This window comes from Jaculus jaculus, chromosome 22 (genome assembly GCF_020740685.1).
Source record: "Jaculus jaculus isolate mJacJac1 chromosome 22, mJacJac1.mat.Y.cur, whole genome shotgun sequence".
In the NCBI taxonomy this organism is placed as follows: domain Eukaryota; kingdom Metazoa; phylum Chordata; class Mammalia; order Rodentia; family Dipodidae; genus Jaculus; species Jaculus jaculus.
This window is the reverse complement of record NC_059123.1, coordinates 1,219,007-1,241,969: the sequence shown is the minus strand read 5'-3', so window position 1 is coordinate 1,241,969 and position 22,963 is coordinate 1,219,007. Positions and strand designations below refer to the sequence as shown.

At 49.4% G+C, this 22,963-nt stretch overlaps 1 protein-coding gene across 1 annotated transcript in view; it reads right to left on the bottom strand.

Annotated features, from left to right (window-relative positions):
• Tmtc1 (transmembrane O-mannosyltransferase targeting cadherins 1) overlaps positions 1-20,911 on the bottom strand; it is a 189,634-nt gene extending 168,723 nt beyond the window's left edge. The window contains exons 1-2 of the mRNA XM_004664370.2: positions 20,649-20,911; positions 1,554-1,731 (exon numbers count right to left, since the gene is read on the bottom strand). Of these exons, the coding sequence (XP_004664427.2) occupies positions 1,554-1,731; positions 20,649-20,911 (441 nt within the window). The remainder of the gene's footprint in view (positions 1-1,553; positions 1,732-20,648) is intronic.
• Between the last annotated feature and the right edge of the window lie 2,052 nt (positions 20,912-22,963).

The following is a 22,963-nucleotide window of genomic DNA, read 5'->3' as shown; positions in this document are numbered from 1 at the left end:
GGCATCCACCTACCCTAGCAAGGTACATGAAATACACCAGCTACTGTCAGTTACTAAGACGTGGAACAAGGCAGTTAATGATGCCATCTTACTGGATGCACGACCAACAATATTTTCAAGAGGGCACACCCTCAGTACTTTATGAACAAATTCCTCATCAGTCACAAAGTCACTTCTTATTAAATAGTTTGGAAACAAGGCATGCATCACCTACATCTGTCTTTCTAACTTGAAGAATGGCAGTGTAGCTCTTTGGGGCCCTTCCTCCAGTGTCCAGTTCCACGTTATACATAATCACCATAAAGCAGACTGGGAAAGAGTATAGCGGAGGCCATGGCGGCCTAGTGAGAATCTCAAAATGCACCTTGCTAACTTAAAAGCACACAGGATTTAAATTTTCTGCAAAGAAAAAAAAACTGGACTATGCACCACTCCCTATAATAATAATAATAGCTCACAGCCTTCCTCTTCAGAAAAGCTAAACCCTGAATGAAGTAAACACTCGAAGAGCAACGATGAGGGCTGGGTCGATGCTCAGTGGGTAAAAGTGCGTGTCTCGTAAGCGTGAGGACCGGAGTGGAACACTGGCACTGGGGCCAGCCTGAGATCCCAGCACTGGGGAGGTGGAGACAGGAGGGTCCCTGGAGCTCCAGGCCAGTGACAGATCTAGTAATCCCAAAAAGAAGTGGACATCTGCCATGAAACTGGTGTGCTCTGCACTAAGTGAGCCATCTCTATCACGCCCTCCAAGGCTCAGGGACCACTGTTGAAGAGGTGCTGGGGAGAATACAGAGCTGAAAGGAGGAGGAGTGCTTTGCAGTAGGGCCTTCCCGACACAAAGGGCCGTGGTATTCATGACGTCACAGTGGCTGACACTACCTGCACAAGACCTGCATGTCACAGAGGAAAACCATGACATGAACATAGAAGAGCGAAAAGTGTCAAGGGATTCAGGAGGGGGAGAGAGGAGGCTGGTGGGAGGGGATTGTGATCATGGTGTATTGTCTGTAGGTATGGAGGTTGTCAGTAAAAAGTTTTTAAACCTTTTTTTAAACTATATTTATTTATTTGAGAGAGAGAGAGAGAAAGAGTCAAGAGAGAGAGGGAGAGAGAGAAAACGGGCACGCCAGGGCCCCCAGCCATTGCAAATGAACTCCATATGCATGTGCCCCCTTGTGCATCTGGCTTACATGGGACCTGGAGAATCAAACCTGGGTCCTTTGGCTTTGTAGGCGAATGCCTTAACCACTAAGCCATCTCTCTAGATCCAGTAAAAAGTTTTGAAAAAGAAGTGGACAACATTCCTGAGGCTAAAACTCAATGATGTTCTCTGGCTTCTACATGCATATACACACATACACGTGCACACACACACATGTGCATGCACACACACATGGAAAATCTAAATTATGAAGCAGAAGGACTGATGCACATGTCATGACAAACATTTTAGTTAGTAGACCTTTGAAAACTCTCGTGACTTTGGAACGGGAAAGCATCGGCTTAGCTGATATAGGCAAATATGTCACTCGATGTTTCGCAGTTATACTCACGGCTTCGGTGTGAACAGGGTGTACCGCAAAAAGCAGCGCTGTGACGAAAGCAAGCCCGCGATGCTTGAAGACCGCTTTATCACACGTGTACATCAGCACAAGGGTGACCAGGCAATGCAAAATCACATTCACCACATGGAAGTAGAAAGGGTCCATCCCAGTCAAAAATATATTTAGCCTGTAAAAAAAAAAAAAAAAAAAAAGCAAAATTAAAATGTTAAGATCTGTATTAAGCTTTACATACAATCATGAGCACAAAGAAATCCAAAATTTAAGAAGTCAGGGCTGGAAAATGGCTTAGTGGTTATGGCGCTTGCCTGCAAGGCCTAAGGACTCACGTTCTGCTCTCCAGGCCCCACATAAGCCAGACACACGTGACGCAAGTGCACAAGGTAACACATGCGCACAAGGGCACACGTGTCTGCAGCTTGACTGCAGTGCCTCACGGCCCTGGTGTGCCAATTCTCTCTCTCTTTCTCTTGCATAAATAAAGGTCAGTCTGTTGGACTTGCCTCAAAAAAAAAAAAAAAGAAAGAAAGAAAAAGAAAAGAAACTGTTTGATTGTTTGTAAGTGATTCCAAACATTGGGTCTTAAAAAAAAAAAAACATTTAATTTAATTAATTTATTTACTTGAGAGAGGGAAAGAGGCAGAGTGAAAGAGAAAGAGAGAGAGAATGGACGCACCACAGCCTCCAGCCACTGCAAACAAACTCCAGATGCATGCGCCCCCTTGTGCATCTGGCTTACAAGGGTCCTGGGGAACTGAACCAAGGTCCTTTGGTTTTGCAGGCAAGCACCTTAACCACTAAGCCATCTCACCAGCCCTATTGGGTTATTTTTATCTTGAGTATATGTCACCTTTTTCCTATCTCAGCATTGTGTTATCTACAGAAATCAACAGTGTAATAGTTATGATTCAGGAAACTCTGAGACAGGCAGACACAGCCTAAGCCTGTTTTCCAACAACCCCATGCCTCATGCAAACACGCCTCACACCGGAGCCTGAAGTGCTGGTGTGAGAGCCGCGGCCACTGGAGGTGAGCGGAAACCATGACCCTGGAGCAAACGCAAGCAGAGCTCTCACCGTGTGGCCACCAGGAATGGTTCCAGATTTGGAATGGGGAACCCTCACCTAGCTCCCACCCCACGTCCCCACACACGGCCGTGAGCAGCACATGCTGTTCCCCGCTGCAGCTGAGACAGAGCAAAGAGGAAATGAGTGTCAAGTTTTGGTGTTCGCTGGACTTTTTTTTTTTTTAATTTTGTTTGTTTTTATTTAAGAGCAACAGACCGAGAGAGAGAGAGAAAGAGAGATTGAGAGAGAGAGAGAATTGGCACGCCAAGGCCTCCAGCCACTCCAGATGCATATGCCTCCTTGTGCATCTGGTGTATGTGAGTCTTGGGGAATCAAGCCTCAAACCAGGGTCCTTAGGCATCACAGGCAAGCGCTTAACCGCTAAGCCACCCCAATCTCAGAATTTCACTGTTAAAACTATGGCAAAGAAACAAAAAAGAATATGATAGGCAGAAAGGAAATCAGGTGTTCAACATTGCAAAAAACATACTTTCACAGAGCAAAAATAGAGGACAGATACTTCTAAAGGCTGCCTTACATTTAAAAACCAAGTACAATGGTCCTGAAATAAGTCTATGGTTTTTTTTTTTAAAAAAAAAAAAAACAAAAAACTCCTTCAGGGTAGGGTGATGCACATCTCTAATCCCAGTACCAGAAGGTCTGAGATAAAAGGATTGCTATGAGTTTGGGGCCAACTTGGACTATATAGTGAGTTCAAGGAAAGTCTGGGCTACAAAGTGAGACCCTGCTTCAAAGAAAACAAACTAACAAATGAAACTGACTCCCATCCAGGGAAGGTTGTTTGGATAAGCACATGCACACGAACTGGCATCGCCAGGGACCATGTGGCCTCTAGTCCATCTCACCAAAACCACCACCCAGGCTCTTTCTCCCGGTGCCTTTGATCCCACCTCACAATATGGCTCTTTGTCAAAACAAACCAGGCGTGCAAGTCAACTTTAGAAGAGGACACACACGTATTCTAAACACCAACCTGACTGAGGCCCAGCTTTTACCCACAGAAAGAAAGAACGAGGCATCCCAAGATTCAATCAGCCCAGGAGTCCACATGACGCCACAGCTGCCAGTCCATCCCTCCTGACATCATCATGGCACAGGACACTCAGCTCAGCGAAAGGCCCTGTGTGGGCTCCAGCTCCACTGTGCCTGGGCAAGGCTCAACCCAGTTACGTGCCAAGAATCCAAGAGCCTGCACATCCTTTGATGTCATTAGCAGTCTCCCCAAGGGGAAGAGGAATGGGTGGAGAATATGGTCATATTCCAGCTCAAGAGAAGCCATGTGTGCTGACCAGCTTCTTGGAAATCACAAAGCTGGCATCTGAAGAGTTACAAGAAGGTTATACCGAAGGGTGCCTACAGCCCCAAGCCTAGGGTGGACTTTACAGTTCTTCTAAGCTTAGCAGACCAACTAAACCATTCATTTAAAATCCATTCATGGGCTGGAGGGATGGCTTAGCAGTTAAGGTGTTTGCCTACAAGGCCAAAGGATCCCAGTTTGACTCTCCAGGGCCCATGTAAGCCAAATGCACAAGGAAACACATGCATCTGGAGTTCATTCACAGTGGTTGGAGGCCCTGGCACACCCATTCTCTCCTTCTCTCTCTCTCTCTCTCTCTCTCTCTCACTCTCTTTAAAAAAAAAAAAAACGTTCACATTAGTAATGATGATGAGAGAAAAGAAATAAATCATGTATAGTTGATAGGTGTCTAAGTTAGAAATCTTCTGGTTGGTAAGGCATATTAAGGCCTTTACAAAGTGCATACCTACTGGCTGGAAATCCCAATTGCAGGAATTTTCCATAAGAAAATAAATTCAAAGCTAACACACACACACAAAATAATGTCTCTCATAATACTGTTCATAAAAATGGCAATATACTAATAAAAATCTAAAAGGAGAGTACATTTGCTTGATATAAGATGTTTATGAAGTTTCAAACTGTCACATTTGAAGAACAGAGAAAAAAGAATCTCAGATTCTGGGAGCCAGTGTGAATTCACAAAATTAGGGGTGAACCAATCACGCCTCATGACTCACAGGAGAGGGGCTGTGACAGGCGCTTCGCAGCTCTGTTTGAACAAAAGCACTCATCCAACTCTCAACATCTGTCCCATCCACACACAAGACAGATGTGTGGATCTGCAGCAAGCACAGGATGGGGACAGTAAATCATCACCTTCTTGGGTTGAGACTTCAGTATGTGTCACAGAATTGTAGGACTGTCTCTGCTCGGTCCAGAGTCCAAATGAAGCTATAAAATGGATATCGCCATGACAACACACACCTGTGCCTAGGATGAATGTCACCATAACAACACACCTGTGCCTGGGAAGAGGCAAGGACGCTGGAAGGCTGAGCTGCAGTGCCTAAGAGCTACCTCAACTCAAAAAGCAAATGTGTCCCAGCTACCCAAGTAGACACCCCAACTCACAGAAAGACAGGGAACCAGGAGGTCACACTGTTTACTCTTCCAGCTCTAACAGGGCTTACTGAGAGCCTACAACATGTCAGAATGAGACAGAGTTAGTAAGAAAAGACATGGCACCCATTCATAAAGGATCAGCAGTAGAGTGGGAGAAATGGAAAGACCTGAACAGATCATGACTCGGGAGTGACAGAGCTCTGACCCTGGCAGAGCCTGCCAGATGCAAGGATTTAAAGTGGGCAGGAGGGCCAAGAGCCACACGCTTCCAAGTGTTCCTCAAACATCAGGCCACTTGCACTGAGGAGCTCTAGGAAGAACAAGAGCCTCTGAAATGGAGTCTCAGAAAGGCAGTTTGGGGGGGTAGGAGTGCTCAACAAGAGAAAGATTGATGGCAGAAACTCCAGCATCTTCAGAGGGCAAGAAATAAAGGATATTTGCTTATTTGTGGTTTTCATACCCAATGTCTAGTGCAATGTATCATTCATCATTGCCACACAATAAAGATTTATAGGAACAAGTATGTGAATGAATAAAGCAAGGAGTGAATAAGTGAATGAATGTGGGGATTAACTAAAAGAACAAACTGAGGCTGGGTGTGGTGGTGCACACCTTTAATCCCAGCACTCAGGAGGCAGAGGTTAGAAGATTGCAGTGAGTTCAAGGCCATCCTGAGACTACATAGTGAATTCCAGGTCAGCCTAGGCTACAGCGAGACCCTACCTCAAAAAAAGGGGGGGAACAAACTGTGGGGCTAGTTTAATGGTTAAGGCACTTGCCTGCAAAGCCTAAGGACCCATGTTCAAATCTCCAGATCCCACATAAGCCAGACGCACAAGGTCACACATGCACGCAAAGTGGTGCATGCATCCGCAGCTCTACTGGAATGGCTGGAGGCCCTGACACACCAATTTTCTTTCTTCTCTCTCTCTCTCATAGAAAATTACAAATATTAAAAAAAATCAAAAAGAACAAACTGTGGGAATGAAATATGGGAATGAACTATGAGAAAGAACTATGGGAATATTTCTTACAGACCTTACAAAGAACGTTGGTGACATTATTGCTGTGAGATGCTGAATTGCTTACTTGTGACTTGCCCTAAGGTTAACCCTGCAATCCACTTGCTTAAGGTAATGTGAACAGGTTTCTTCTACCTTGGTCACCTTTGGCCTGAGCAAGCCAGATGGCCAATATTAACAAGAAACCTTTAAGTGATGCTGACTGATGGAAAGCTATGCTCTTTTCCTAAGTGGTCTGTTTGGACTCTCGACTCAGAACAAACATACATGTATAAGACATGCTGATCACAGCGCTGATGACGACAAGTCAGTAACTAAGGGTCCCAGGTCTGTTGAAGGGAACGGGGGGTTAATATGATTTCTCATGTGATCAGTGTGTGTGTGTGCGTGTGCATGTGTGCGTGTGCATGTGTGCGTGTGTTCTGGATCAGCAGAGTCCAGCAGGCCATGCCCCCAAACCCCTTCCTTTAACAAATGTTTAAAGATCATCCAAAACTGAGACGTCTTTCTCCTTTCCTCATACAATGTGCTCCTTGTTCGTGGGTTGCTGGTTTTTGCTGTTCAACACAGGCGCCCATGATTACCCGTACGCAAGGGACAAAGCAGCAGCCCAGCAACATCAGAGCAGAGGGGACAAGAGGTGATGGCAGGTAGAGCAGGCTCACTGATGGCTTCAGCTGAACTTCTCCTCATTCCCTCTTCCTCAGGCTGCTGATAAAGGCAGCTAGCCCACCCCCGGGCTGGGCATACAGGAGTTAGGTCTCTTACCCTCAAGGATCTGCTTCTAGAAGCACAGGAACACTCCAGAGGTTGGTCTTCACTAATTCAGGGCTGTGCCCCCCACCCACGAGGCAAATGAAATACTCAAACAGCACACCTGTTCTCAGTCTCCCCGAGGGGAAAGTAAGATCCAGTGATATCATAAGAAGGTCAACTTGATGGGACTTGGAATCACCAAGGAAACAAGCCTCCAGGCAAATCTGAGAGGGAGCTCCTAGGTTAGGTTAATTGGAGTGGGACGGCCCAGTCCGAAGGCCAGCACTGTCATGCCAGGGGCCGAGTCCTGGGCTGTACAGGAAGGAGCCAGTGAGCTGAGTGCCAGCACGCACCTCTCTCTGCTTCAGCACGGTGGCCTGAGTGTGACCAGCTGCCTTGTGCTCCTTCCACCACATCTGCCCTGCCAGGATGAGCCGCATCCTCTTGGAGTTAAGTCAAAATGAATCCCCACTCCTTATGTTGCCTTCGGCAGGTGCCTTGTAACAGCAGTGAGAAAAGTAATTAATATGCTGTCCAAGGGTGAGGTTCAACCTGCAAATGCCTGTGTTTCACCTGTATGTCTCCTTTATTTTTATTTATTTATTTAGTTATGGATGGTGAGAAAGCTGCAGATACAGAGAGACAGGTTGGGCGTACCAGGGACTTCAACCACGGCAAACAAACTCCAAATGCATGTGCCACCTTGCGCATCTGGCTTATGTGGGTCCTGGGGAATCGAACCTGGGGGTTTTGGCTTTGCAGACAAGTGTATTAACTGCTAAGCAATCTCTTCAGCCCCTCTTTTATTCAAATGTGTGTGGGTGGGTGTGTGTGTGTGTGTGTGTGTGCATATATATATGTATGTATGTATGTTTTTCAAGGTAGGGTCTCACTCTAGCCCAGGCTGACCTGGAATTCACTATGTAGTCTTAGGGTGGCCTTGAACTCACAGCAATCCTCTTACCTCTGCCTCTTAAGTGCTAAGATTAAACGCATGTGCCACCATACCCAGCTCATGTACCAATATTTTAAAAGCAGATGTGTGCATATAAAAGTTGCCAGCTTATCTTTTCTGTTTGTTTCTCTTGAAATACTAGAAGACCAGACAACCCCAGGCAAGCCTTGCTCCACAGAATACTTGAGCACTTGTTTCAATAAGATAAATGCGTACAACGGCCACAGTCTGTGCTGGACAGAAGACTCTTATTTACATTGCACACACATGGCTTTTCTTTTAATAAGACAAAAGCCGATTGTTTCTCGGACCTATACGACTATCACAAATGGAAAATTAAGAACAGTAAAAATTACTTTTATTTGAAGGAAAACATAAGGAAGTGTATTCCTGGGAGATGTGCCCATGTGTCCAATGGGCAAAGGATTATACATGAAAGAATGGGAACACGCTGACTGGATGAGGGAACTCTTTAGTAACTGAGGTGTCCGTGCACTGTGTAAATACTACGAGGTTTCTGCTCAAAGAAAACATGGGCTGGCGAGTGGGCTCAGCAGATAACCGCACAAGCCTGAAGACCCGAGTTCAGGCCCCAGCACCCATGTACATGCTGGGTGGGCGTGGCCACCTGCCCGTAATCCCAGTGCACACGAGACAGAGACGAGCTTCCCACAAAGGCTGGCCAGCCAGACTAGCTGAGCCCCCAAGGTCTGAGTTCAAGTGAACGACCAGGCATCAGTTGGATAAAGGAGACATTCAATGCCAAGGCCCAGCCTTCGTGTGCACACACGCACATGCATGTGCACCCATGCACACATTTATCCACACACCACAAACACACACACACACCACACAGAGCAGCAGCATCTGAACCAGTGTGTTGGGCTTGATTGTTAACTTGCTGGAATATGGAATCACCCAGGGGCCATCTCTGGATTTGTCTGTGAGGGTATTTCCAGAAAGAAGTGACAGAGGGCAGGCCCACCCTCAAAGCTGGGATGGGGGAGGACTGTCCCCAGGGCTGTCCCATGCACGAAGAGGTCGTGGGAAAGGCCACGCTCCCTGCCTCCGCATCTTCTTCCTCCTTGGCTGCTGCCAGCCTCTGCTGCCAACAGGTTTTGTTTCTAGTGTGAGTGAAAACAAGCAAGTGTCCTGGGAACCAGTCTTTTCGGGCGAGATTGGGACTGTTGAGCCGTCTCAACTCTGTGGGCCAGGTTTTCTGCCTCAGCATGCAGTCGGCCACTCCTTGACCACCCAGCTCCTGGCATGTAAAGCCACTCTTTATTTATTTATTTGATTTTTTTTTTTTTTTTGAGGTAGGGTCTCGCTCTAGCCCAGGCTGACCTGGAATTCACTGTGTAGTCTCAGGGTGGCCTCGAACTCACGGCGATCCTCCCATCTCTGCCTCCCAAGTGCTGGGATTAAAGGCGTGCACCACCACGCCCGGCTTAAAGCCACTCTTTAATAGACTCTTTTATGATATTTGTGGATTCTGCTGGCTCTGTTCCTCTAGAGAACCCTGCCCTAACACAGCCAGCATCCATTTAAACATCTAAAATGAAATCAGGTACCTGGATAACCAGAAATGTCCACTCAAGAGTGGGGTGAGGCTGGAGAGGTGGTTTAGCAATTAAGGCACATGCTTTAAGACCCAGGTTCGATTCCCCAGAACCCATGTAAAGCCAAATGCACAAAGTGGTGCATGCAGCTAGAGTTCCTTTGCAGTAGCTCAGAGGTCCTGGTGCACCCATTCTCTCTGTGTGTTCTCTCTCCCCCACCTCTCTCTCTCTGTAAATAAATAAACAAAGATTTTGGAAAAGGAGACAGTTGGCAGATCACCAGCATTCAAGGCTGTCTCATGATGGCACCCGCCACCTCAAGCACCCTGCTGCCGTACCTTCTCCTACAACCTCAAACTGTGTAAGTAAAAATACACCCTTCCTCCCTTACACTGATTTTTTTTCAGGTATTTTTCCCAGCAACAAGAAAAGTCACTAACACAGGCAGCTTCCCCACACATACGTCACGATCAGCCTGCAGAAGGGAACCGTCATGCAGTTTCTCCAGGCCGTGGGTGCATCAATAACGTCTCTGCCCATGCCTCCGAGAAGGCAATGCCAGCTTGTCCTCTCAGGGACGGCGCTGGCCTGCCAGGAGCATGCATGCTGGCAGCCTGTGGTAAATGTCCCCTACCGTGAGCTCCCTCGTGTCACAGTGACCTCCTTACACACGGGCTTGCGCTGGGTCCCCGCGTTTCCAAGCTCACTCAACACCTGTTGAGCGTGGTTTAGCTGTGACTTCCAGCTCCCATTCCAAGACAGTCTGAGGCAGTGGATCTGAGGCAGAGCCCTGGGTAAGCCAAGTGATTCAAGGCAGGTGATTTGTGAGGGAGTCTTACCCAAGAAACCCCGTCTCCTCTGCAGTAATACACCATTCGTTCCCAAGGCAGGCATGAGATAGGCTCCACTAAAGGGAATATAAAACTAAACATACACCCTTTACTATTATTTCTGATGTCTCAAAAGATGGTTTCCCCAACATTTTCCTGGTGGGTGTCCATGGCCTAGCGCTGGCCCACGGCTCGTGCCCATCTTCCTCTGGTGGGTTCTTCCCCCTCCTGCCACTGGTACGGCTCTCAAATGCTTAGGACTGCTTCCCGCGGTCTTCTTAGATCAGTCAACCAACTAGTACCAACATCTGCTTCTGCTCCTCTTCCTGCTCAGGAATCCCTCTGGCCCTCCATCATTCCGGCTGCTCCCCTTCTACCTCACGCAAGACCAGAGACACCAGCGCGGCATCACTGAAGGGCTGACCCGCCACTGACGGGCACCAGCAAGCAGAGCCGCAGAGGGGCTGGTCCCCGGCAAAGACTCAGCCTGCCCCTCTGCGCCTGGCTAGTCCACAGGATGGGTGGTAATCTATGAGAGTCTCAATAGCACTAAGGTCACTGGCAAAACAAAGGGAAGGAAGCGAAGGGCAGGAAGACCACAGGTCACAAGTGAGTTCAGGAAGACATTTCTCAAAAGAGAATCAGCAAGTAACTAGATCAGCCCAATGCCAAATGTCTTAAGTTCTAATTGTAACGGTCAACTTCAGCATTTGTTTTCTTTTAAGGTGTAAGGTAAGTGGGACACCTGGACACAATGCAATTCCAACACCAACTGTCGAGAGCTACAGGAGACAACCCAGGCTGTGGGCAAAGTCTTCCCCAAGATGCCATCCTTGCACTCCATTTGGTTGTTGTTTCCAGGTTAATTCCTTGTATCTCAGCCACAACTTCAGGAGTTCCCAAGACCGCCTGTGCCTCTGACTGATTACAAAATCTGGGTGTCCACAACTGTCAGGTTCCACATGTGCTAGACTGACTCATGAAATTAAGGGAGTCACGACACTATCACAGTTTGATCACGAAGGACACGAATCAGGACCAAAGGAAGAGAGCCACGCTGGGGCAAGAGGACCGGGAAGCCCTGAGAAAAATGTGTCCTGCCCTCACGGAGCACATCCATCCAGTTACATCCATGCCTTATAGGCAAGAAAGCTCCAGCAAGCCTTGATGCCCATGGTTTTTATCAGACTTCATTGTATGAACATGTATTGTGTGAACTTTACTTCAGACACAGGTGCAAATGTCTACTCACCCCAGACATTGCATCGATGATGGGCCAAAACAACTTTTCTTTTTTAAATTAATTTATTTATTTTTGAGAGAGAGGTGCACCAGGGCCTCCAACCACTGTAAACAAACTCCAGAAGCATGTGCCACTTGTGCATCAGGCTGACTTATGTGGGTCCTAGGGAACTGAACCTGAGTCCTTTGGCTTTGCAGGCAAGAGCCTTAACCACTAAACCATCTCTCCAGCCTCAAAATCACTCTTCTACCAAAGTCCAACTAGGAAAACCAGTGAGCTTCCTGGGGTTACATCAGGATGATGAGGAGGAGTCACTGACAGGAACATGGACGATTCAAGGGCAGCTGCATTACCAGCAAGCCCACGCCAGCACAGGTGATGGCTCACAGAAGCTGCTGACCTGCACGTGGGAAGCTTCCTCTCCCTTACCAACACTACCTTTGGGAGAGGCCTTGTGAACTTGTAAGCTCGTTTCTTCCTGAGTCTTAACCAGCCTCCGGTGGGATGTTTCAATTCCAAGGAAACTGCTAGAGTTGCAGGACTGGTTGACTCACTGGCCAGAGATACCTGAACTTGATCTCCAACCCCCTTTACCCTCTCACCAGGGGATGCCATGCAGTCCAGAGGCCCAGCTCTCTAATCATGGCTTATCTTCCCAGCATGGCCCGCCTCCTCCATCCTGATCCGCTCTAGGGAGCCTCCCACAAGTCCTCTACTCCTGACTCACACATGGTGCATGCAGAAATCTGCTGTGAAGAGGAGAAAATTTGCCACATTTGGAAAGAAGGTTCTTCTGAGGAAGCAGAAGACAAAGACCAAACAATCTCAGCCACAACACTGGGGAAGAAGCCACAGTCCTTTCCTAGTTCCTTTGACAAAGTGCTCTCGGTTCCTTTTTTTTTTTTTTTTTAAGAGATCAGAGAAAGAAAGAGGAGAAAGAGAATTGGTGTGCCAGGACCTCAGCCACTGCAATCAAACTCCAGACATTTGCGCCACCTAGTGGGCATGTGTGATCTTGCACGTGCCTCACCTTTGTGCACCTGGCTTACGTGGGATCTGGAGCATCAAACATGAGTCCTGAGGCATCACAGGCAAGTGCCTTAACCGCTAGGCCACCTCTCCAGCCCCTTTAAGCGCCTTGTGCTCCATTATTTAAGTTCATTGCCAACAGAAAACAGCACAGCAGCAGGGATGGACTTGGGGTAGAATACAGACAGCCTACTGCAAAGTTTCGGGATTTGCCTCTGACGTACAACTGCTGTTGCCAGCCTTGAAATTTACAGCATGCGCCCCGTAACTCATTTATATATCAGTACCCTCAAGGGGAGAAAGATGGTGGGGAGCTAGATTGTCATTCTCTCCAGTTAGGTAAAGTCGGAGCATGTTACAACAGAGAGCTACAGCCAATGCCACCCTTGACCTTCTGGGACTCAAAACCCCAGGAGAGTGTCCTGAGTTCTGCAGTGTCCAAGGAAATCTGGCTCCAGGCAAAAAAAAAGACATAAACCAAACAGGCTTCCTTGCAGAAAGGCTCACCCCCACCTTACAATGTACTTGAAAAAGTTGAGCATTTATAAAAATTTATACATGTATTCTTTTCTGAATTTGTCATTGACAATAAAATATCTATCTTTTCTTTCAACAGTAATTCTTGAAACCCTATGTTGCCAGCCAGGCAAGTTCTTAGGAGCTAGAGACAGCTCCATGGAGCTCACAGGACAGTGAGAAGCACTAAAGCCATCAACAAAAATCATGCCAGATGGCCATGAGGGACATGAAGACAAGAGAAGGTCTTAAGGTCTGGACAGGAACAAAGGTCACGTGTTGAAGGTTTCATTCCCAGTTGGTAGATCAACCCATTAAGAAGCTATTGTGGAGCTGGACGGATGGCTTAGCATTAAAGCACTTACCTGCAAGGCTGAAGGACCCAGGTTCGATTCCCTAGGACCCATGTTAGCCAGATGCACAAGGGAGCGCACGCATCTGGAGTTTGTTTGCAGTGGCTGGAGGCCCTGGAGTGCCCATTCTATCTATCTATCTATCTATCTATCTATCTATCTATCTATCTATCTATCTTTCTCTGTCCCTCTTTGTCTGTCAAATAAATAAATAAAAAGATGTTATGAATCTGGTGCACACCTTTAATTCCAGCATTTGGGAGGCAGAGGTAGGAGGATCGCTGTGAGTTCAAGGCCATCCTGACACTACATAGTGAATTCCAGGTCAGCCTGAGACCCTACCTCAAACCCCCCCCCAAAAAGAAGAAGTTATGGTGTCATAAGACTGACTAATCAGTGATTAATCTCTGATCGTGTCCCTCTTTGCTGGTATTATTGAGAGGTGACAGGAATGTGGAGTTGGGTCCTGGCTGGGAAAGTGGGCTCCTGGGAGCTCTACGTTTTCCTAGACTCACTCTCTGTTTCCTCACTGTCATGAAGCATGACACTCTTCCCTCCCACGTCCTCTGCCCTCTGACTGCCTCACCACAGACCCCAAAACCATGGAGCCAGCCAACCACAGGGTGCACACTCTAAACCGTGAACCTAAACAAGCCCTTCCTCCCTGAGGCTGGTGTCAGGCATGGTGTCTGACTGTGATGACTGACAGAGTAGGCTGAAAAAGCAAAGGTGAACCACAGCAGGATGCCAGGGTGCCGGGAAGGCCAGCATAAGGAAGTCACGCTTCAGTGTGAAACGGGATGTCAGGGGTTCAAGAAAGTTCTTGAACCCTAAACACTAGGTTGTGTCTAATGATAACCAAAGGATTGGAAAAAAAATAAGATGGAGAAATATAATTGTTAAAGTTATTATATTTATTTAGGGAAGTATAGAACCAAGAAAGGAGAATTAATAATACCCACGTGTCTTGAGAGCCTATGTAGTGAGCCTGGAAAAACCATGGAGAGGAGAGAAAAGAAAGCTCAAAGAGCTCCAGCCATGTAGGGGGCAGAAGTGGGTAAGGAGCGCATGTGGGAAGAAGGGGTTAAGGGGTTCTCCTCTTGCCTCAGCCCAGCCAGATCGAGACAAGAAGAAACTCACCAAAAGCTGGAGGCTCACCAGTGGTCAGGCAGCCGCGAGAGGCTGCTTTCCCCTGGTAAACGCATTCAGACCCTGACGGTGATGGGCCCTGCCTTCCGGCTCAGCTGAGCCACAAGGACAGCAATTGGTCTAGGCTAGGGGCTGTCTCGGGGAGAGGCCAGCCAGGATGCCAAGTTCTGGGGGCTGGCCTTGACCAACCACAATGTCAGGATTTTAGAAAAATGCCTCCCTCCCAGGGAGGGGCTCAGGTCTAGGGAACTAGGCAAGAGACCAGAAGTGAGATCACCCTTCCTGTCTTTTCACTCTCACAGGCTAACTGCCTAACAAAGTTACTTGACCCCCTCACAAGAGGGTGCTGGACATGGAAAGCCACCCCCCACAGAGCTCTGAAAAGGGCTTTCCAACGGACACCACAGAGCACAGGCCTTTGGGCCAAGGGTCCAGCCTGCGGTGGCTGGCTCCACGCAGAGGAACACAGTCCACGCAGAGGGTCAGAGCTGGAAGCAGGGGTCAGACACGCAGAAGGCTGCAGGTAGTCAGAAGAGACATTCCTTTGGCACAAGCAAGCACTCCTCAGCTGCTAAAATGGAATGGATACGGACGGCAAGTCTGGGGGAATATGAATGTGGGAAGACATCTGTTGGCAAGACTAACTCTTATGGCCCAAAAGATAGATTCCTCTTTTCCCATCCTACCTACATGAGCAGACTGTAGTCCAGGCTTATCTGTATGGGCAGGATCGCAACCCCTCCTCCAGGGGCTTCTCCGTTCACTATAAAATTGTCAAAGACGTTTCCCCATTTCTTTCTCCATAAAATCTTCATTGCCGCTGGGTGTGGTGGCTCACGCCTTTAATCCCAGCACTCGGGAGGCAAAGGTAGGAGGATCGCCTTGAGTTCAAGGCCAGCCTGAGACTACATAGTGAATTCCAGGTCAGCCTGGGCCAGAGTGAGAACCTACCTCGAAAAACAAAACAACAACAACAACAAAAAAAAATCTTTATTGCCTCTAGTCCTACTTTTCCTTATCTGTTTCCATTACTGAACACCCCAGATAATTTAGTCAAGCATCCCAGGCCATCTTCAATGTCGCCTACAATAGACAGAAAAGAAATGCCACCTTTGGAGCAACAAACTGTCTCACAATGAAATCTGGAAGAGGCCAAGTCCAAAGGAACAGATCCAAAACAGATCACCAACTCTTTCGTGTTTGGGGCATGGAAGCCACTGCTTATTTTCATAGTTGACATAGTGCTGTGACTAAAAGATGCAATCAAATCTGAAAATGCTGCAAGTTCTCACAGCTGCACATATTAAGATATTCTATTTTTTTAGCTCTGACATTTAAACCACCCACTTCACTCCTATGGTTTATATTACCATCAAAAGTATTCAGTAAAATAAAACTTTGTAGCAAACAACGATCTAATCGCCTAAACATGGAAAGGTAAGCCAAAAACTTAAGGTCCTTTAATTTGTGTTAGTTTCTCCATCTTTAGCACTAAAGAGTATTGGTTCTTTCCGTTGTGCCAGGCTCTGCTCATAAACGGAATGGAAATTTCCACAGGAGCCTCTTCCCGAGAGGAAAGGGGAAAAGGATATTTTTCAAGGCCATTTTTCAAGGGGGAGTTGTAGGCACCCTGGGCTTTGGCCCCCTGTCACTCAGTACCTACAAAGCAGCTTAATTCATTCCTTTGGATTGCAGAACTACAAGCAGGTTACGCCAGGGAGGGACACACGTGATGTTGTTTGTAGGAAAATGGATGTGACTGGAGATACAGTAAGCAAAACAAGCCAGACTCGGAAAGACAAGTATCATATATTTTCTCTCATTTGTGAATCCTGGATTTTTTATAGACCCATAAAAATCCATGAACGTAGTCCATGAAAACAGGAACATATACAGGCATGTGGCATGAAATCCAGTAGCTGGAGTAGCAAGGAGAAAGGGGAAGAATGAAGGGAGGATATGATCAAAGTACACAGTAAACTTGGATGAAAACGTTTATGAAGCCCATCACTATGAAGGTACACCAATCGGAAACATTTTCAAAGATAAAGAAGCAAAATCAAGTACGGTTAATGGGTCTAGAGAGACGGCTTAGCAGTTAAGGCACTTCACTGCGAAGCCTAAGGACCTAGGTTCAACCTCCCAGAACCCATGTAAGCCCGATGCACAAGGTGGCACATGTGTCTGGAGTTCATTTGCAGTGTCAGGAGGCCCTAGCACGCCCATTCTTTCTCTCTCTCCCCGCCCCATAAATAAAAATAAAATAGTTTTTACAAAGACCGCACATGAAAGTGATAGCAACAGAAATCCATCAGCATCCGACATTCACTCAAGGAACACAAAGAGACACCCACCCATTTGTGTCACTTAGGGCTTGGCCAGCAAAGCTGAACCACAGGGGTGGCCTAAGAGAAGGATTTTCCAGGGAGGCTGGACAGTTCACCATGAGACCAGCGGGTTAAACAGCCTGACGCCATGCTTGGGCACCTGGAACAGAAGTCGAAGGCCAGCAGGGTGCCAACTCAGAAGGTGGGCTGTTTGCACAGGAAGTGGGAAAACAAGGATGAGCAGGAATCTACAAGGAAGGTTGGACACACAGCTGTTTCTGAGGCTCAGCCTTCGCGATAAAGGCCGGGCTGCCTGGGGAGTAGCCCCTCTGAGCTCTGTACAAGCAAGCACCTTTAATATTCATTGTTTATTAGTACACAGGTAAGCACGTTTACAGCCCAAGAATTAAATACTTTTGTTTACTCTTAAGGGAATTCCCAGCTCTCAGTATGTCAGACATCCAATGCATCAGGGATAATAAACATATCCTTACTACAAAACAGGTTTGAGTTTTGGACTGGGACTCTAAGACACCAGAGTAAAAGTGCGCCATGTCAAACTTGGCATGGGACACATAGAAGATAAAAAGAACCTCAAAACTCAACATTTAAAAAGAAAATCCACCTTGAAAACAGATAAAAGACCAAGAGCCCATCTGCCAAAGAGGAGTGACAGAGGGCAAACAATCATACTGAAAGGTGCTCAATGTCATCAGCCATGGTGAAAAACAACCACACGCAGGAAGAGACCACACACCTGTCTGGCTAGCGACGAGAAGGAAACGCAACGGAAGCCATGGCCAGGGCTGGCGTGGAAGCAAGAAGCCCACTGGCCCCCGCACTGCTGAAAGGCACGTCTGGAAAGCAGTTTGGCAGTTTCCTAAAGTACTAAGCACGTGACCATCACATGATCCAACAGTTGTACTTACTGCTGAGCATTTTCCCCAAAGAAATAAAAACTCATGTTGACACAGAAACACACAAGTGAATATTTATAGCAGTTTGTTTGTAACAAGCCAAAACTGGGATAGTAAACAGCCCAGATGTCAACAAGTGAAGGGATAAACGGTGGTATACCTGTAGGGTAGCATTTAAAAGAACAAACCAGAAACGCACAACCTGAAATTCCAGAGAGAGGCAGAGTGTGGGGGAGGGAGCCAGTCTCAACGAATTACATACTGCCCGACTCTACTTAACAGAACTCCAAAGTGACAGCCACATGCAGACGGAGAGCTAGTGGTTATGAGGGACCAGGTAGGAGGCTTATAAATCAGCCCTTTGATGTAGCGTAGGTGTTTTACTGATGCAATGGGAAGGAGAGGGATCCTTGCGGTAGAACTGTTCTGTGTTTCTAGAATGTACTGGGAATCTCAGAAATTGGTACATATGATGAACTGCAGAGACCTCAGTGCACACTTACCAAAATAAACAAGGATGACAGGTGAAGCTGGCAAAATCTTGGGGGGGGGGAGTGGAAGTTTTTTTTTTTTTTTAATCAATGTCAATTTCCTGGTTGTGGTGATGTCCTATAGCTCTGCAAGATGTTATGGTTGTAACAGAATGGACATCGGATCTCTACATTATTACTTATAACTGTGCAAGAATGTACGATTATCTCAAAAACTTTAAAAATGAGTTTAAGTCTCAAAGTTGTTTGCTCAAACATTATTTAAGATAACAGTTAAAGCTGGGCATGGTGGCACATGCCTTTAATCCCAGGATTTGGGAGGCAGAGGTAGGAGCATCACCGTGAGTTCAAGGCCACGCTGAGACTACAGAGTGAATTCCAGGTCAGCCTGGGCTAGAGTGAGACCCTACCTCGAAAAACAAGAGGAGAACCAGATACAGTTAAAATGGTTGTCACCATTAAAAGGCCACTTGAGTTGTGTTTCATCGACAATCTAGAATAAAAGTCATAATGGCATATCTATGTAAAGTGTCTAGGCCTGTGCTTGGCTCATATTGAATAGCTAATCAGTGAGGTTTTCATATTTCCTTCTAGCATTAATTTACATGGGTCTAGTTGGACGTGTAATCAATCACACCTGTAATCCTGGCTGTCAGGAGTCTGTGACAGGAGGATCACTATGAATTTAATGCTATCCTGGGCTACACAGTGAGATCCAGGCCAGCCTGGGCTACAGGTTGAAGAACTCTTCTCAAGAAAAAAGAAGTTAAGCAGGTCTAAAGTCACCGACAGCCTCCAGCTTCCTGCTAGGGCACTAGCAAAGCCCACGCAAAGAAAGACTCCTGAGTTGCTTCTCCCAGCAGCACCTTTGACTCTCCAAGTCACCACTAGATTCCCAAGTCAACCTTTAAAAAAAAAAGTGTGTCTCCTACAGCAAGTGACATGCAAAGAACTTGGGGTCTTGGACACTAAGCTGCTTTCAAACTCTTGAATACTGTTGGGTCTCTGGCCGAGAGGGTGCAGCCTTTCAACCCTGAGCTTTTCACATGGAAAACTGCTCTTGGCCAGTGACCCCCGGTGGGCTCCAAGGCTGTAAAAAAGCACTGGACTGATGGTGTGGGCTTCCGCGCCTTAAAGGTGTGTCAACAACCTCAGTCTATCGGCAAAAATTCAGATCTGTCTGAGGAAGAGCGTAATCAACACTGGAAAACTGGAAGTGCTGCGCAGTGCGGCCACTAAGGTCGCCTGGGTCCTCTTGATAACCGATACAGCTTTCCCGGAGAGACAAGGTTTTCCGTCAACGCTCCTCTTCGGAGCCGGTCGCGTATTTTTCTCGCTCTCTCCGAAACACTAAAGTTCTCACGGAAGAATTCAGAGAACAGCCCGGGAGCGGTAGCCAAGGAACACGTTTCCTTTCCCAAATCAGCCAGGCCCAGGCGCGTCACCGTCCGGCGACCCGCGCCCTGCTTCTCCGCCCCAGGGATGGGCAGCCGTGGCCGGGGCTCCCTCCCTCCCTCCCACGGACGCCCACCGAGCCGCGTGGGGCGCACTGGACCTGACACGCGCGGCCAGGTTGCACCGGGGGCAGTCCGCGGGCTCCTGAGCCGGACCTCTCCCGCGAGCCCTCGCTGCCCACCGAAAGCCAAACTCCAGACTCCACCCTTCGCGCACCTGCTGTGCGCCACCGATCCTCGCCAGTAATGCTGAATCATGACGGGGCATTTCACCCCGGGACCCCGGGACCCCCCGACCTGCCCTCTCCGGCGTCCCCGTGCTCCTGCAGAGCCTGGACCTGGGGCGCTCCGGGCCGCGGCGCGGCTCAGTGGCACGGGGGTCCCCCGCCCCCCGTCTGCTTTCCTGGTCCTTTCCAGACTGCACGTGGCTGGCAGCGGCGCACGGCACCCTCCTCGGTCCCCTAAGCGGGTCCCCCATCGCCCCGTCTGCAAAGCAGAGCGATATCCGTCCAGAAACTGTCAACTCGCAAGCGTGGTCACCCTGCGGAGTCCGGGGCCGGGGCGGGCACCCAGCCCGGCAGGGTCGGGTGCGCGGCGGCCGGCCAGGAGCGCAGACTCTGGGGGAGCTGGGAGGCGCCGGGAGGGGACCCTCGAGACAGAGCTGGGAGGACACCTCGGGGCGGGCAGAACTGGGGGATCCCGGGACAGAGCCGGGAGGACCGGGGACACCTGGGAGAGCCGCCTGGCCCCGGGGCGGAGCGGGAAGGACCGGGGCTGAGCAGGGAGGACCTCGGACGGTGCCGGGAGAAGTCGGCAAGAGTCCGGCGGAGCCCGGGAAGAGCCACGGCACAGGGGTGCAGAGCCGCGAGGATGGAGAGCGGGGCGGCAAGGACCCAGACGGAGCCCGGGAGACAGCCTGGAGGCGGCGCCGGGCAGCGAGGGGTCCCCGGGGCGCAGAGCCGGGCGCTCACCCACCTGAAGGACAGGACGCACAGAGGCCGGTAGGACTTGTGGCTGGTGTTCTCGGCCAGGCCCTTGCCCCAGAAGTCGTTGGCGAAGACGGCCCAGCGCCGCGGGGCTCCGGGCCTCACATCGGGGTTGTTCACGATGGCCCACACGTCGTCGTGCACGAACTCGCCGCGCAGCGAGCCGCAGTGGCACAGGCAGCCGGCCCCGGCCAGCAGCGCCGCGGCCCCGGCCCGAGCCAGCCCGCCGCGCTCCGCGCCCGTCACCGGCATCGCGCCGCCAGCCCGGCCGGCCCCGAGCCGAGCGCATCCTCCCCGGGCCGGGCCCGGGCGCGCGGGGGCCTGCGGCGGAGCTCGGGCATGACGCGGCCGCGCTCCCCGCCCGGGCGCCCCGCGCTCCGCCGCCGCGGCCCAGCCGCAGATAAACAGCCGTGCCCCCGCCTCCCCGGGCCATCGCCGCCGCCTCCGCCCACCGCGCATGCCCGCTCGCGCGCCTCCGCCCCCCGGAATCCCGGGACCCGGCGGGGCCCGACACCTGGCCTCCGCCCGCCCGGGCCGCCGCGTCCCGGGGTAGTGGGGGAGCTCCGTGCACGCTGGGGAAGGGACCCGCCGGGGTCCCGCCGGGTGTGCCCGGCTGTGCTCACGGCCCCGGCCCCCAATCCGTCTCTCCAGATGAGCGCCACATCTGGCCAGCGCCTCCCCGGCCCGGCGTTGGAGACGGGGGTCTGCGCGCCCAGCAGGTGCCCAGGGTGGGACCCTGACACCCGCCCTGGGCCGGAGAAAAGTGGTCCAAGGCCCTCCCCTGGGTCCCGGCTTGCAGCAGCGTGGGCACAGCAGGGGACCCCCGGCCGCTGGCACCTGCGGGGCTTCGGTCTCCCGCCGCTCTGCGCTGCGCTCGCTGCTCCCCCGGACTCGGGGACACCGGCCGGCGTGCAGGGCCCCTGCCCCGGAGCCCAGGGGTCGCCTCCCTGACCTCCCGGGAGACTGCGCCCCCCCCACCAGCTACTCTTGACAGCTGCCTTTTTTTTTTTAATACTCTTACAGCAGATGATGAGAGGCCAGCAAATCACTTTTCGTCCTCTTTGTTGTTCGGTTTTATTTATGTTTTAATTATTTTCTTAGTGTACGAAATAAGTGGTTTCATTGTGACTTTCATCGTTTCTGCCACAGGTTCTCGCTCGGTAGCCCAAGCTGACCTCTAATTGGCAGCAATCCTCCTGCCTCGGCCTTCCTAGTCAACTCCCTTCCTCCCTAAGTGGACCTCGTGGATGTGGTTATTTCCTGGGCGGTTGGGTAGGAACTTGTCCCTGCCCTGTCAGTCCACATTAAAATAACTCCGTGAGCTCCCTGGCATTGGCTTTGAAACTTCCTGTCTTTCCAAAGACTGTTCTGTTTTTAAATGCTAATTATAACGTGCAAATAAAGCAGGTATTCCAGAGTCATAATTACTAAGTTCCCCAGGACCGAAAAACCTGCTCATTCTCTCAGACCCCTGATAAAAACTGACTTAGGTCAGAAGTTATTGAAGTTAGTTTCAACTTCACACAACAGAGAAAGAACCTGAAAATTAAAAGTGACCATTTTATGACCGTTCTTCCAAAATCCAAAGAAGGAACTCTTGACCAAAAAATAAAAATAAAAAAAGTGAAGGAAAACTTAAAGGGGAAATCGTTCAACTGTCCAGGTATGTGTGGCTCCTTGGGACATACAGCAAGTTGTAACAAATTTAAGACATCGCTGAGCAGACAACGCAAACATACTCTAAGACAGGATACATTTCACCTCCTTTTATGTTTTTTGGTTTTTGGTTTTTTTGTTTTTTTTGTTTTTTTTTTGAGGTAGGGTCTCTCTCTAGTCCAGGCTGACCTGGAGTTCACTCTGTAGTCCCAGGCTGGCCTCAAGCTCATAGTGATCCTCCTACCCCAGCCTCCCAAGATTGAAGGAGAGTTGAAATTACTAGAAATCCTAAACAAGCATGCTCCGTTCTCCACCCAAACCTTTGACCCTTCTTGGCTTTCCTGGCAGGACCCCACTCAGCTGAGTGTCCGATTCCCCCAGCACCATGCAGCCCTTCCTCTTCAGTTCATGAAACTGATGGGCGTTTGCTTGGTTCCTTGGATGCTAAGGACGGGTAGACATTAAAGCTTCTCAAATACTGCGTGTGTGTGTGTTGGTGCCCATACTGGCAGCATGTCTCTCCCAAGGTGAACACTGTTGGAATGCAGCTTTCCACATGACAGGGGATATCATGCGTTAGTGTGTAATTAACAGGAGCTTTCTGGAGACAATATCTGAGCCCAGGAGCGAGTCCAGGAACAGACCTGT